General features: G+C 41.3%; 1 protein-coding gene across 2 annotated transcripts in view; it reads right to left on the bottom strand.

The window, feature by feature from the left end:
- Window positions 1-13,780, bottom strand: part of LOC100802761 (protein CLT2, chloroplastic) — a 30,228-nt gene that overhangs the window by 14,445 nt on the left and 2,003 nt on the right. For both annotated transcript variants that reach the window (XR_413841.4, XM_003522725.5), the window contains exon 4: window positions 4,106-4,221. Coding sequence is in view for 1 of the 2 variants with exons in the window: in XM_003522725.5 (XP_003522773.1) it covers window positions 4,106-4,221 (116 nt within the window). In the remaining variant the exon portion in view is untranslated. The remainder of the gene's footprint in view (window positions 1-4,105; window positions 4,222-13,780) is intronic.

The following is a 13,780-nucleotide window of genomic DNA, read 5'->3' on the forward strand; positions in this document are numbered from 1 at the left end:
CAATGAACATTATTTCATATAATGTTAGAGGGTTGGGGAGGGGGATAAAGTGGCCTACAATCCGTAGGATGGTCAGGGAGAACCACATAGATATGTTATGTATACAGGAGACAAAAAAGGAGTGTTGACAAGTCCATGTGCACTGCATTGTGGGGAGATCCAGATATCAGATGGGAATCGCAACCTTCGGTCAATTCGGCTGGTGGCATTCTATGTATATGGAATGAGAAAAGTTTCAAGGTAGAAAGAAGAACTTCAGGAGCTGGATTCATAATGCTGACAGGAAAATGGCGCCAGGAAACACAGCTAGTACATGTAATTAATATATACTCACCATGTAATCTCCAAGAAAAAAGGTCATTGTGGGAAAACATTTAACACCTGAAAAATCAAAATCCTGAAGGCTATTGGTGTATTTTGGGGGATTTCAATAATATAAGGACAGCTGCAGAGAGAGTGGGATCAAGTCAGAGGGGGCAGCATGAGGGAAACATCCGGGAATTTAATGACTGGATAGCGGAGTTGGAAGTTGAAGAAGCACCTTGGGTGGGGAAGCGGTTTACTTGGTACAGACCAAACGGCAATGCTAAGAGCAAGCTGGATAGGTTTTTGATCTCTCCAGAATGGTTGTCCAAATGGTCTGCTTCATCTCAATACACTCTCAAGAGGAACTTTTCAGATCATTGCCCTGTCATGCTCAAATCTCAGAGCATTGATTGGGGTCCTAAGCCTTTTCGCATTCTAGACTGCTGGCTCAAAGATCAGTCCTTCAAGAAGCTGGTTCAGCAAACCTGGTCCAATAATAATCAAGGAGGGTGGGGAGGTTTTGTGTTAAAACAGAAAATTAAAGCTCTCAAAGTCAGCATCAAGGAGTGGAACAAGACACATTTTGGAGATACTTTAAGAAAATACAAGAAAATAGAAGAAGATCTAAATAAGCTGGAAGAGGAGTCAGATGATAGGGTGCTAAGCCATCAAGAGCTGGAAGTTAGAAGGCAGCTGCAGCAACAGCTATGGGAAGCAGCCCAAGCACATGAATCATTATTAAGACAAAAGGCAAGATCAAAGTGGATTAAGCAGGGAAATTGCAATACTAGATTTTTTTCACCTGATGATAAATGCTAGGAGGAGGAACAATTGCCTGAATGGGGTGTTGATTGATGGTTTGTGGAGAGATGAGCCTTCAATAGTCAAAGAGGAGGTGCGGACTTTTTTCTTGCAGCGCTTTCAAGAAACTGATCAGGCAAGACCAAGACTTGACGATATTCATTTCCAGTCCATCGATTTCCAGCAAAATCAAATGCTGGTGGAGCGTTTTAATGAGGAGGAGGTTAGGAGGGCGGTATGGAGTTGTGGTAGTGATAAGAGTCCGGGTCCGAACGGTCTAAATTTTAAATTCATCAAGCTTTTTTGGGATATAATCAAACCTGATTTCCTAAGATTCCTAGATGAATTTCATGTAAATGGAGTGGTACCAAGGGGCCTTAATGCATCATTCATAGCTTTAATTCCAAAGGTAGTAGATCCTCAAGTGTTGAACGAGTACAGGCCTATCTCACTGATAGGATGTACCTACAAGATATTGGCTAAGATTTTGGCAAATAGATTGAAGAAGGTTATGCACTCCATCATAAGCGAGCGACAATCAGCATTCATAGAAGGCAGGCACATGCTTCACAGTGTGCTAATAGCAAATGAAGTAGTGGAAGAAGCCAAAAGAGGTCAAAAGTCATGTATTATCTTCAAAGTTGATTATGAGAAGGCGTATGACTCAGTGTCGTGGGATTTCCTTAAGTACATGATGACAAGAATGGGTTTTTGTGCTAAGTGGATTCATTGGATACATGGCTGTCTAGAATCAGCATCGGTATCAGTCCTTGTTAACGGCAGCCCTTCATCTGAGTTCGTGCCTCAAAGAGGACTTAGGCAGGGAGATCCTCTATCACCTTTGTTATTTAACATTGTTGCTGAAGGTCTTAATGGCCTTATGACCAATGCTATGGAGAAAAGGCTATTCAAGGGATTTCTATCAGGCTCAGATAATGTGGAAATCAGCCTCCTTCAGTATGCAGACGATACTATATTTTTTAGGGAGGCAACTATGGAGAATGTTAGAGTTGTTAAAGCGATTTTAAGGGCTTTCGAGCTTGCATCGGGATTAAAGATTAATTTTGCTAAAAGCAGTTGTGGGGTGTTCGGTGTGTCAAAGGAATGGATAAGCGAGGCAGCCAATTACTTGCATTGTAGCTTGATGGCCTTTCCTTTCTCATATCTTGGTATCCCTATTGGGGCCAATCCGAGAAGATGCCAAACGTGGGACCCTATCATCACCAAATATGAGAGAAAATTAGAGAGATGGAAACAAAGACATTTGTCTTTTGGGGGGAGAGTGACACTTATAAATTCAGTGCTAACGTCCTTGCCTATTTATTTTTTCTCTTTTTTCAGGGTCCCAAAAAGGTGGTGAAAAAGCTAGTGAGACTTCAGAGAAACTTTTTATGGGGTGGTGCATCCGACCAAAATAAAATTGCTTGGGTGAAGTAGGAAGCGGTGTGCTTGCCAAAGGAGGAAGGAGGCTTGGGGGTTAAAAACATCACATCTTTTAACGTGGCACTTATGGATAAATGGAAGTGGAAATTATTTCAAAGTCCGGGGGAATTGTGGGTAAGGTTAATTAATTCAAAGTATGGTGGCTGGAGAGGTCTAAATGAAGATCTGAGAGCTGCTAAAGAATCTATATGGTGGAGGGATTTGAAGAAAGTGTGTCAACATACATAGCAGGGGCAGCTTTTGAACAACTCAATAACATGGCAGGTTGGGTGTGGAAATCAAGCAAAATTCTGGGAGGATTCATGGACAGGAGGTGGGAATAAATTATTGGAGAAGTATCCTCGACTATACACCATATCGGAACAGCAAAACCAATTAATTCAGAACATGGGAAATCACAAAGAATATGGTTGGGAGTGGGACTTTAAGTGGCGAAGATCATTCTTTGATAATGAGATAGAGATGGCAGTTTCTTTTATTCAAAGAGCTGGAGGGAACCAGAACTAGACCTACAACCGCTGACCAGTGGGTGTGGGATTCTGACCCAACTGGTCAGTACTCAGCTAAGAGCGCCTACAAGGTGCTTAGACAGCATGTACCTACGGAGGTTCAGGGGGAAGAGTTCAAGGAGTTGTGGAAGCTCAAGGTTCCATCTAAAGCGGCTGTGTTTGCTTGGAGATTACTCATGGATAGGCTACCGACGAGAGAAAACCTGAGGAAGAAGCAAATTGACTTGCAGGATTTCACATGTCCCTTTTGTGGAAGTGTGGAAGAGAGCGCGTCACATCTGTTTTTTCATTGCTGGAAAATAATTTCAGTTTGGTGGGAGTCATTGTCTTGGGTGAATTTGGCACATGTTTTCCCTATCCACCCAAGACAACATTTTATTCAGCATGCGTCTTATATTGTGGAAGGAATGGCAGCATCTAGATGGAAAGGATGGTGGATAGCACTGACTTGGAGCATATGGAAGCACAGAAATGACATAGTTTTTTCCAATAGCAATTTCAATGCAAACAGATTGATGGAGGACGCACTGTTTTTGGTATGGACGTGGATGAAAAACTTAGAGAAGGATTTCACCACTCACTACAATCAGTGGTCATCAAATCTGACTCAAGGTTTTAGATGTAGTAGTCATTAGGTGTGCAGGGCAATCACTTGTAATTGAGCCTGCTGTGTGCCCCAACCTGGGGTGGACAACTAAGCGGGCTGATTTCAAATTTGTCACACTTGTATCTTACTCATGTACACTTTCAGTACCTCTGGTACTTTCTTAATATAAATATATAATTATTTTGGCTGATAAAAAACAAAAACATGTCTACTTAGGGGAATATAATGACTAGTCACTCATTTTTTGAATTGGGAATGGAGATTAAAATTTAAGTCTGATATTTTCACGTCAATATCTTTTGTCAAAGCTCATTCACTACACATTTTTGGGAATACTTGATTCACATAGGCATCTGACCTAATTAGAGAACTCAACATGAGAAAATGGATATGGAGAGTGATAGGTATTGAATTTCTCCATATTATAAAGTCAAATTACCTTGTAATAGCCACCACAACACCAACAGCTACAAGTAAGCACCCAACCAATTGATTGATTGAGTATCTTCTTCTCAAGAGAAGAGTAGAAAACATTAGCTGCCAAACCAAAAAAGTCTGCAAAAAAAAACAAATTCATAAACAGTTGAGAAATTAATACTACATATAATGATGCATTAAAATAACTAGCACACTGGTCAACAAAAACACTACTATGATTATGCATATAATAAGCTGCAGTCAGTGTCATCCCATTAAAAAATGTCAGGTTTCAAGTGATCTGGATCTGCACAATAATGTTTGCCATTAAGTACCTTAAATTTCAAAAGTAATGCAATTTTCCCAATTAATTGCACTTAATGGCACCATTTAGAGATGCTTGACTGTTACTAATAATGACAACACAGGTTGTATGAAATGTAAAAAGCAAAATATTATATAAAAAAAATGTTTGTAGTATAACAATACTATCATGAGGGTCATATCACTAAATTCACCCAATGCTAATAACATCAGTAATAATAAAGTTTCCGCAGATGCATAAGTCATGAATAGCCATCAGTGATGAATGAGGGAAGGTGCTACAGATTTTACATCACTACTGTCATTTGCTTCCTTCTTGGTTAGAATATATTAGAGTAGATGAGTAGAATTACACTCTATTCTGTTGTAACTACAGTTAGCTATGTTAGTTGACTTCAACTAACCTTAGGATAGTTGACAGTTACTATTGTTAACTGTAATAATTGTTTGGTCCTAGTATAAATACTAGAGATGTAACTGTTTTCAGTTTTTTTTTTTGGAAGGCAAAGATAATTTATAATATAGAATAAAAGTACCAGAGGTACTACATAATACAAATGGGAGTCCTGAGAGATCAGGAGATACAGCGCCCTACACAATTGAATACCCTACTAACAAAAACTTTAGCTAAAAGCTATAGACATATTTGAAGACCAACAGTAATAAGGAATCTGGAAATTCCTTTCCCAACCCCTCAACCAAGTCCATAATAGGAACAGAGTGCTATCTGTCAGCCTAGTGATATCAACGGTTTGATTCTGGAAAATAATATCATTCCTGAGCCTCCAAATTGAATTTGTAACTGCTATCCACCACATTGTCCTTCTTGTGTTAGAAACCTTTGAAGCTGCTGAGGAATAATGCTGGAGAAAATTATCCATTGGCCTGCAGTGAAACACCTTGTCTTCCTTTACCCAAGATAGGAATTCCCACCACAAAGGCATAATTTTGCCACAAGTGAAAAACAAGTGGGATGCGGTTTCAGATTGACTATGACAGAAGGGACATAGATCATCTTCAACCTGAATTTGCCTCTTGATCAAATTGTCCTTCGTGGGAAGTCTATCCCATAATAACCTCCAAACAAAAGATAGGGCTTTAGGAGGGACTTTGATCTCCCAAAGTTTCTTGAATCCCAGGTGCTGACCTTCATCATCCAGCTCAGATTTAATAACTTGGTATGCAGATTTAGTTGAGATAATCCCAGTAGATTCAGCTCTCCAAACCCAGGTGTCGTTGAAGTTGTTGTTTAACCTGATTTCATGGATGTGATCAATGAATTTAGAAGCTAGCTGCACCTCATTATCAAACAGGTGTCTTCTCCAAGCCATGTTCCAAACCCACCCATTCTCTGTCCAAGATCCCACCTCTGCCACCCTTAGATCTCTTTGGGAAGAGATTCTGAATAATTCAGGGAATTGGTCCTTGAGAGGAACTCCCTCATCACCCTAAGGATCTTCCCAAAAAAGGAATTTGTCACCTCTCCCCAACTTCCACCAGATTTGGTTAGCAGCACTGGTCACATTCTGTTGTTGAGAGATGACCCTTAAGTCAGCCCACCAAGTAGAAAAATGCTGCTTTCGAGGTCCATGATCCAATCCCCTCCAACCATTGTACTTAGAGTTCAAAATTCTGGTCCAAAGTTGGTCTGGTTGGTGGAACATCATCCACTTTCATTTGAACAAAAGATCCTTGTTGAGAATTTGAATATCTTTGATCCCCAACCCTCCCCTATGTTTAGGAGTGCAGCACTGACTCCAAGAGATCCAAGCAATCTTCCTTCCTTCTGGCTTCCCCCCCCAAAGGAATTGTCTTTGAATAGTAGAAATCCTATGAGTGATAGCTGAGGGAACCCTGTAAAAAGACAGGAAAAATAAAGGTAGTGCTGTTAGGACAGCATTGATAAGTGTGATCCTACCAGCCATAGAGATATATCTCTGATTCCATGTGCTCAGCTTAGCCTCAAACTTCCTTATGACAGGATCCCATACCACCCTCCTTCTAGGATTAGCTCCCACTGGAATTCCTAAATAGCAGAAGGGAAGTTGCAGTAATGAACAATTGAGATAAGTAGCAGCAGAGCTGCACCAAACCGCAGATTGACCAACAGCACCAAACTGGCTCTTAGCAAAGTTGATCCTCAGCCCAGAAACCATCTCAAAGCTTCTAAGAATGGCCTTCACTGCTTTGACGTTTTCCATGGAAGCTTCTCCAAAAAACAGTGTCATCAGCATATTGAAGAACATTCACAGAAACTTTGTTCTTCCCCACCAGAAAACTTCTGAAGCTATTTTGGGAAACTGCTTCTCTCATCAGCCCTGTCAATCCCTCAGCCACTAAATCAAAGAGAAAAGGTGCCAAAGGGTCACCTTGTCTCAATCCTCTTTGGGGGTTAAATTCTGAAGTTGGGCTGCCATTAACAAGAATAGAAATGGAAGCCGAATTAATGCAGGCCCTTATCCACCTAATCCATCTCTCTCATGGAACCCCATTCTCTTCATCATATAAATGAGAAATTGCCAAGATACAGAATCATAGGCCTTCTCAAAGTCCACCTTAAATACCATACAAGGCTTCTTAGATCTTCTAGCCTCCTCAATCACTTCATTAGCCACCAGAACTCCATGAAGCAATTGTCTACCCTGTATAAATGTTGTCTGCCTTTCATCTACAAGATGAGGCATGACTTTTTTCAGCCTATTAGCCAACACTTTGGCAATAATTTTATAAGTGCAGCCAATAAGGGATATAGGCCTGAAATCGTTGATAGCTTGGGGATCTTTCACTTTAGGGATGAGGGCAATAAAGGAGGAGCTACTGCCTTTGGGGAAGGAAGCATTAACAAAGAATTCATCAAAAAATCTCAGAAAATCAGGTTTAAGCTCCTGCCAGAAATGCTTAATAAATCTGAAGTTAAGCCCATCAGGCCCAGGGCTTTTGTCATTGCCACAGCTCCACACGGCACAAGTGATCTCTTCTTTAAAAGGCTCTACCATGCTATCCTTTTGAGAAACAGATAGGACACTGAAGTGGACTCCATCCAGGTTGGGTCTTTGGTGATGAGGTTCATGAAATCTATATTGAAAATGCTGCAGAACCTCTGCCTTGACCAGGGAAGGATCTTCAACCCAAACACCATCAATGAACAACCCCCTGATCGCATTTCTCCTCCTACTATAATTTATTAATTTGTGAAAATATAAACTGTTGCAATCCCCCTCTTTAACCCATCTACTTCTAGCTTTCTGTCTCAAGATAGACTCATGGAGACTAGCCTTTTCCCATAGCTGAGATTGAAGATCCTTCAGCTGTTTGATTTGATGCTCCGAGGGCTGAGAGGGCATAGAGTTCTCCAACTCATTCATACTCTGTTGCAACTGCTTTATCTGAATATTAATATCTGCTGAATTCTCCTTACTCCACCTTTTCAGCCTGTGTTTAAGATTCTTGAGCTTGGTTTTTAAGGCAAAACCCCCAATCCCAAGGGCTGATAATCAGACCAGCATTCTTTCACCACTTGCTGGAATTCCTTGGTCTTTAACCAACCATCAAAGACCTTAAAAGGCTTAGGGCCCCAGTCAATGGTTTTGGATTGAAGTAAAATAGGGCAATGATCAGAATAGTTTCTCTCAAGGTTGAATTGAGAGCTATCAGGCCATAAATCAAGCCAATCATCCGAAATCAGAATCCTGTCAAGCTTACTTTTACAAGTCCCATTAGGCCTTACCCAAGTAAAAGGTTTACCCATACAAGGAATGTCCTCCACCTCCATATCAGCGAGCCAATCATTAAATTCTTCTATGATTTGAGTGTTTGTATTGCTATTATTAATCCCCATTCTTTCTGAAGAGTATCTGATGCAATTGAAGTCCCCAACCAAACACCAGCAGGAATCTAGGGGCTGAGATTTTCTATTGTTGAGGTTCTGCCATAACTGCCTTTTTCTAGCAGTGTCACAAGGAGCATAAAGATTAATAACTACTACTCTTTGCATTTGAGGCAACCAAACTCCACCCAACATAATGTAGTCTTTATCTGAGCATCGAAAATCAACCTGAAATTTATTATTATCCCATATGCATAATAATCCCCCAACAGCATTTATAGCAGGCTGCCATTCCCAAGCCAGATCACTTTGTCCCCATAGGAATTGACATGAAGCTTTGTCCAGAGATTCCTTTTTGGTTTCTTGAAGACACAAGAGATCAACATGAAACTTCCCTACCAAACTCCTGATAGAAGCCCATTTGAGACCTCTACCCAGCCCTCTAATATTATAGGACATGATATTCATCTATGAATATTCTTGTTTCCCAGCTGCAATGCCTCTTTCCTATCCCGAATCTCCATGGTCTTGAAACTGTGAATACCTTCCTGATCTGATTCATGATGGAGGCCTAAGGATTTCGCAAGAATCCACTGCTGGTTGGCCTCTTCGAATTCTTCAAGAGAATTTCCATCCACATTGTTAATCTCCTTCATCTCCACCATATTACTACTGTTTGGGCCTTTAAAAAGGGGATCCTTTGAACCAGGTACAGCCTTGTCCTCCATTAACGATGTGTTTTCTTCAACTACAGGCATAAGAAGGCAGCCTTTTGATGGGCCGTGTCTTTGCCTAGCATAAACTTTAGGGAACCAGTCCACATTCCTGTTTGATGGCTGGGTCAATATTATTTGTTTTTTCTTTTTGCACTCCTCCAATTTCTTTATTGGGCCCGAAATGGAACTTGGCCCAATATCCTTTTGAACCTGAATGTGGCCTATGTCGTGACAATACCCCCTATCCGTTGCACATGTCTTATATGCCATTTGAGTGTTAAACGGATTTCCTGCTGCTTCTTCAGAATTTGAAAACTTTCCGCATTGATCTTCCTCAGACTTTCGAGGCCCGACTGTAACAGGGTCCGAGGTTATGACCTCTGAGGAAATATTTCCCTGCTTCTTCTCTGCACAAGCAATCCCTTGGTCAACCTTTGCCAAAGTAGAGTCCTGAAGGTGTGTCACTGCGCCGCCTGCACTTTGTCTGCATGCATCAGAAGCTAGGTTATTGTCCACTGGGTCAAAACGATTCCGAGATTGTCCGCAAGAACCGCTGGGTAATTCGTTTGACTGGTGGTTCGAAGGGAACTTGTTGTTGGTGGCGGACAACTCTGGAGAATAGGAGAAGGATGTGTCGTCGTCGTTGTCTTCCGCCACGACACCTTCCTCCTCCGACGTGATCTCCTCCGTCCACTCTTCGGACATGGACGTTCTGGTTCTCCACGCATCCCCATCGTCACCTACCTCCTCCACCAACCACACCCTGTAATCTTCTTCCCCACAATGAACCTTCACTTCCTTGATGATCGCCGACAGCAGAGGAGTTCGAACCAGCAAGCGTGTGCGGTCCAGTCGTCGCCGGTCGTCGGTGTCTTCATCAGCCTCTATAACGTCTCCAATAGTTGAGACGACCTGCTTCATATGGTCCACTTTCCATGCTTCAATCGGAAAGCCCCATAATTGAAGCCACACAACCCGATTAGATGACCTGTAACCCGATCGCCATCTCTCGAGGGAATAGAAAAGGGTATTGCCACCGTTCATCTCTGAGTTGATAAGTTGTTGGGCTTTATCCTCTGAAAGGCCAATTAGAAGGACCATGTCGTCTCCGAGGAATCTGGTGCTGATGTTATATCCCAGTTCCCACGATATGTAGTCCTCCATTTTCTCCAGCTTCATCGGTTTCTTCAACCTACCAACCCAAGCCCCTTCACACCAGAAATCACGACCTTTAGTGGGTTCGATGGTAATTGTTGGAATACCACCTGCACCGGTCATCGTTCCTCCTGAACCTCCTTTCTGAACCACCACCTCCACGTATGATCTCACCCGAGGACTGTTAGTAGCCTGAAGATCCTTGACAGCTTCTTTGTTTTGCTTCCCCCCTTTATCTACTCTTGTATGCGTCTGAAACTTCGACGCTAGCCTTGTGAACTTGGGAAGATTGACGAACAGCTTGTGATCGTTTATGAAAATATTATCCAGGTGCGTCTCCAGAATCTTTACATCCGAGACACCCTTGAACCTCACGAAACCAAACCTTCTGCCCTCCTTGTTGCGACGTTTGGCGATGAAAACTTCACACACATCACCCCAAGTCTTAAACTTCTCCCAAAGCCGCACTTCATTAGCGTCGTCTGTGAAGTTAGTGAAGTAAAAGGATGTAATATCCTCCTTATCTCTCCAGTTGGGATGATTGGACGAAAGGTTATGGGTTGTTCTGTTCTGTGAAGAAATCTTCTTTACTATCTTTGCTTCCCTCCTACTGATCACCTTTGTCCATTCTTCCTTTCTATCAGGTCTGTCATCATTCACTTTCTTGTTCCAGTATTCCTCGTCTTGTCGTTTGTGTTCCTGGTTCCCCCCTTCGATCTTCCATTTGTTTCTTCATATCGCAACTTTCTGGAATTGCTCCGACGACGTGAGGATTCCTCGTTTCTCCTATCTTTGTCTCTCCCCCTCTCCCTGCTACGTCTGCATAATCTTCTGTTGTCACATGATCGATCTCTCGCAAACTCTCGTTCTCTCAGAATATCTCTCTGTCTCTCTATTTCACGTGCTCTCCCTCTCTCAGACACTATTTCTCTAAGGTGTGTCTCTCTCTCTCCCTCTCTCTCTCTGAAGTGTTTCTCTCTCTCTCTCTAAGGTGTTTCTCTCTCATCGTGAGGATTCCTCGTTTCTGTTTTCAGTTGAATTGGTGAACACCAAAAACTCCATTTTCTGAAGTTAGAAATTTTCTCTCTTTCCTTTTCTTAAATCCTTTTAATAAAAGGACAGGCAAACAGCACAAACCACAAATGCAGCCATGCCATTAGAACATACTGAATATGTTTTAAAATAACAAGCCTCCTATACTTTAGGAGTAACTGCTACATGCTATGATAAATATGACAATGAAAAGGCTTAGGTATGATGCTATCATAGTGAGAGACAGAGCAGCCTCAATCCGTTTTTTTTTTTTGAACGGCCAAAATTATATTAATTAGATAATAAAAGATACATATTACCAGAGGTACTACAAGAAACCATAGGAGGTAGGGTCTCCTGAGTCAGAAAGCAATTAAAAGTATCTAACATCCCAACAAAAACAATACATCCCATCCCAACATCACAAACACTACTTAAAAGCTAAAGCCATAGATGAAGACCATTGTTGAAAAGGAACAGTAAAATCCTTTTCCCACCCCCTCATCCAGGACCAAGAGAGGAAAATTGTATTATCCACCAGCTTGGAGATGACAAAAGGATGGACTACATTTTTTTTTGGAAGGAAAAATTATGAATATTATTAATATACTAAACAGTACCAGAGGTACTGAAGGTAACAATTACAAGGCACGAAGGTGCCACCTTCCAAAAACAGAAATATCAACAACCCCAACATAGCCCACCAAAAGGACACCAATACAGATACCATTTAACCAAAGGCCTCCACAAGATTGGTAGAACAGTGGTTAAATGATGTATTGAAGCCTTTCTCTCCAACTTTTAGCCAAGACCAAACTAAAAATAATGCATGTTTACGGATGACGCTAGTTCTATCAAAATATTTTTGAAAGAAAAGTTAAGACTTTAGAGTTTTAGCACACCTTTGGTGAGTAATGAGAAGCAAAATAGTCTTAGTTTCCATGATGCTACAGGTTGATAAAAGTCAAAACTCTCTGATTTCTTGCCAATAAATTAGCACGTTTATATTATAGATCAATGCTATATTACAATATGCAGAAATGAGGTTGGGACAATTGGGATGATACACTCTTTTTTGGGAAAGCATCCATGGAAAATGTTAAAGCGATCAAGGTGATTTTGAGAAGCTTCGAACTTGTCTCAGGCCTCAAAATTAATTTCTCAAAGAGTAGTTTTGGGACAATTGGGATGTTAGAGAGTTGGAAGGTGGATGCTGCTAGGTATTTAAATTGCGAGTTATTGGTCATACCATTTCTATATCTGGGCCTCCCGATTGGGGCAAATCCAAGGCGGTCTGACACATGGGATCCTATAGTCAAGAAATGTGAGAGAAAATTGACAAAATGGAAGCAAAAGCTATTATCTTTTGGGGGAAGGGTAACACTCATAAACTCTGTCCTAAATTCTATTCCTATATATTTTTTATCTTTTTTTAGGGCTCCAAAAAAAATTATGGACAAATTGGTGTGGATTCAGAGACAATTTCTGTGGGGTAGAGGTGTGGAGGAGAAGAAGATAGCATGGGTAAAGTGGGAGTCGGTGTGCCTACCAAAGGAGAAAGGTGGACTAGGGATCAGGGACTTAAGGAACTTTAACTATGCACTCCTTGGAAAGTGGAAATGAAGCTTTTTCCATAACAAAGAAGAATTATGGGCTAGAATATTGGACTCAAAATATGGCGATTGGAGAAATTTGGAGGAAGCAACAAGGGGCAGTAGAGTATCAACATGGTGGAAGGATCATAGATCCTTCAGGTGCAGATGACAGCATTTTCAATAAAGGGATAAAATGGAAAGTGGGGTGTGGAGAAAAGGCCAAATTTTGGGAGGATGGATGGAAGGAGGATGGAGTACCATTTAAGTTGAAATACCCCACACTTTTCTCCATTTCCAAACAGCAACAACATCTCATAAAAATGATGGGCAACTTCACAGCTACAGGTTGGGAATGGGACTTTAAATGGAGAAGGCAACTTTTCGATGATGAGATGGAGATGGCTGTAAAGTTCTTAGAAGATCTAGAAGGTATCAGCATCCACCCGGATCGAGAAGACAAGTGGATTTGAAAGGAAGATGCATCGGGTGTCTATACAGCAGGGAGCGGGTACAAGAAGCTTATGTCAGCCCAAACTAATGAAAATCAGGATGGTGTTTTTACTGAGTTGTGGAAGGTCAAGGCTCCTAGAAAAGCTGTGTTCTTCGCGTGGAGACTACTTAGGGACAGATTACCAACAAAAATGAACCTGCACAGGAAAAATGTGGAAATAAATGATCCCACATGTCCATTCTGCAAATATAAAGATGAGGATGCAACACATCTCTTCTTTAGCTGCAACAACATAATGCCACTCTGGTGGGAATTAGTATCATGGACAAACACTTCAGGACCATTTCCACAAATCCCAAGAATGCATTTCCTCCAGCATGTGGTTTGGAATCAAAATGGCTCTAGTTCTCAGATTTGGAAATGCTGGTGGATCTCCTTGACCTGGAGTATTTGGCAGCATCAAAATAACATTGTTTTTGAACAGGACAGTTTTAATGGTAGTAAGATACTAGAGGATGCAGTTTTTCTTTGCTGGACTTGGCAAAAATATCCGAATAAAGACTTTGACGTGTCGTTTCATCACTGGTCCAACAATATG

The sequence above is a fragment of the Glycine max genome, chromosome 4, assembly GCF_000004515.6.
Source record: "Glycine max cultivar Williams 82 chromosome 4, Glycine_max_v4.0, whole genome shotgun sequence".
NCBI classification, from domain to species: Eukaryota; Viridiplantae; Streptophyta; class Magnoliopsida; order Fabales; family Fabaceae; genus Glycine; species Glycine max.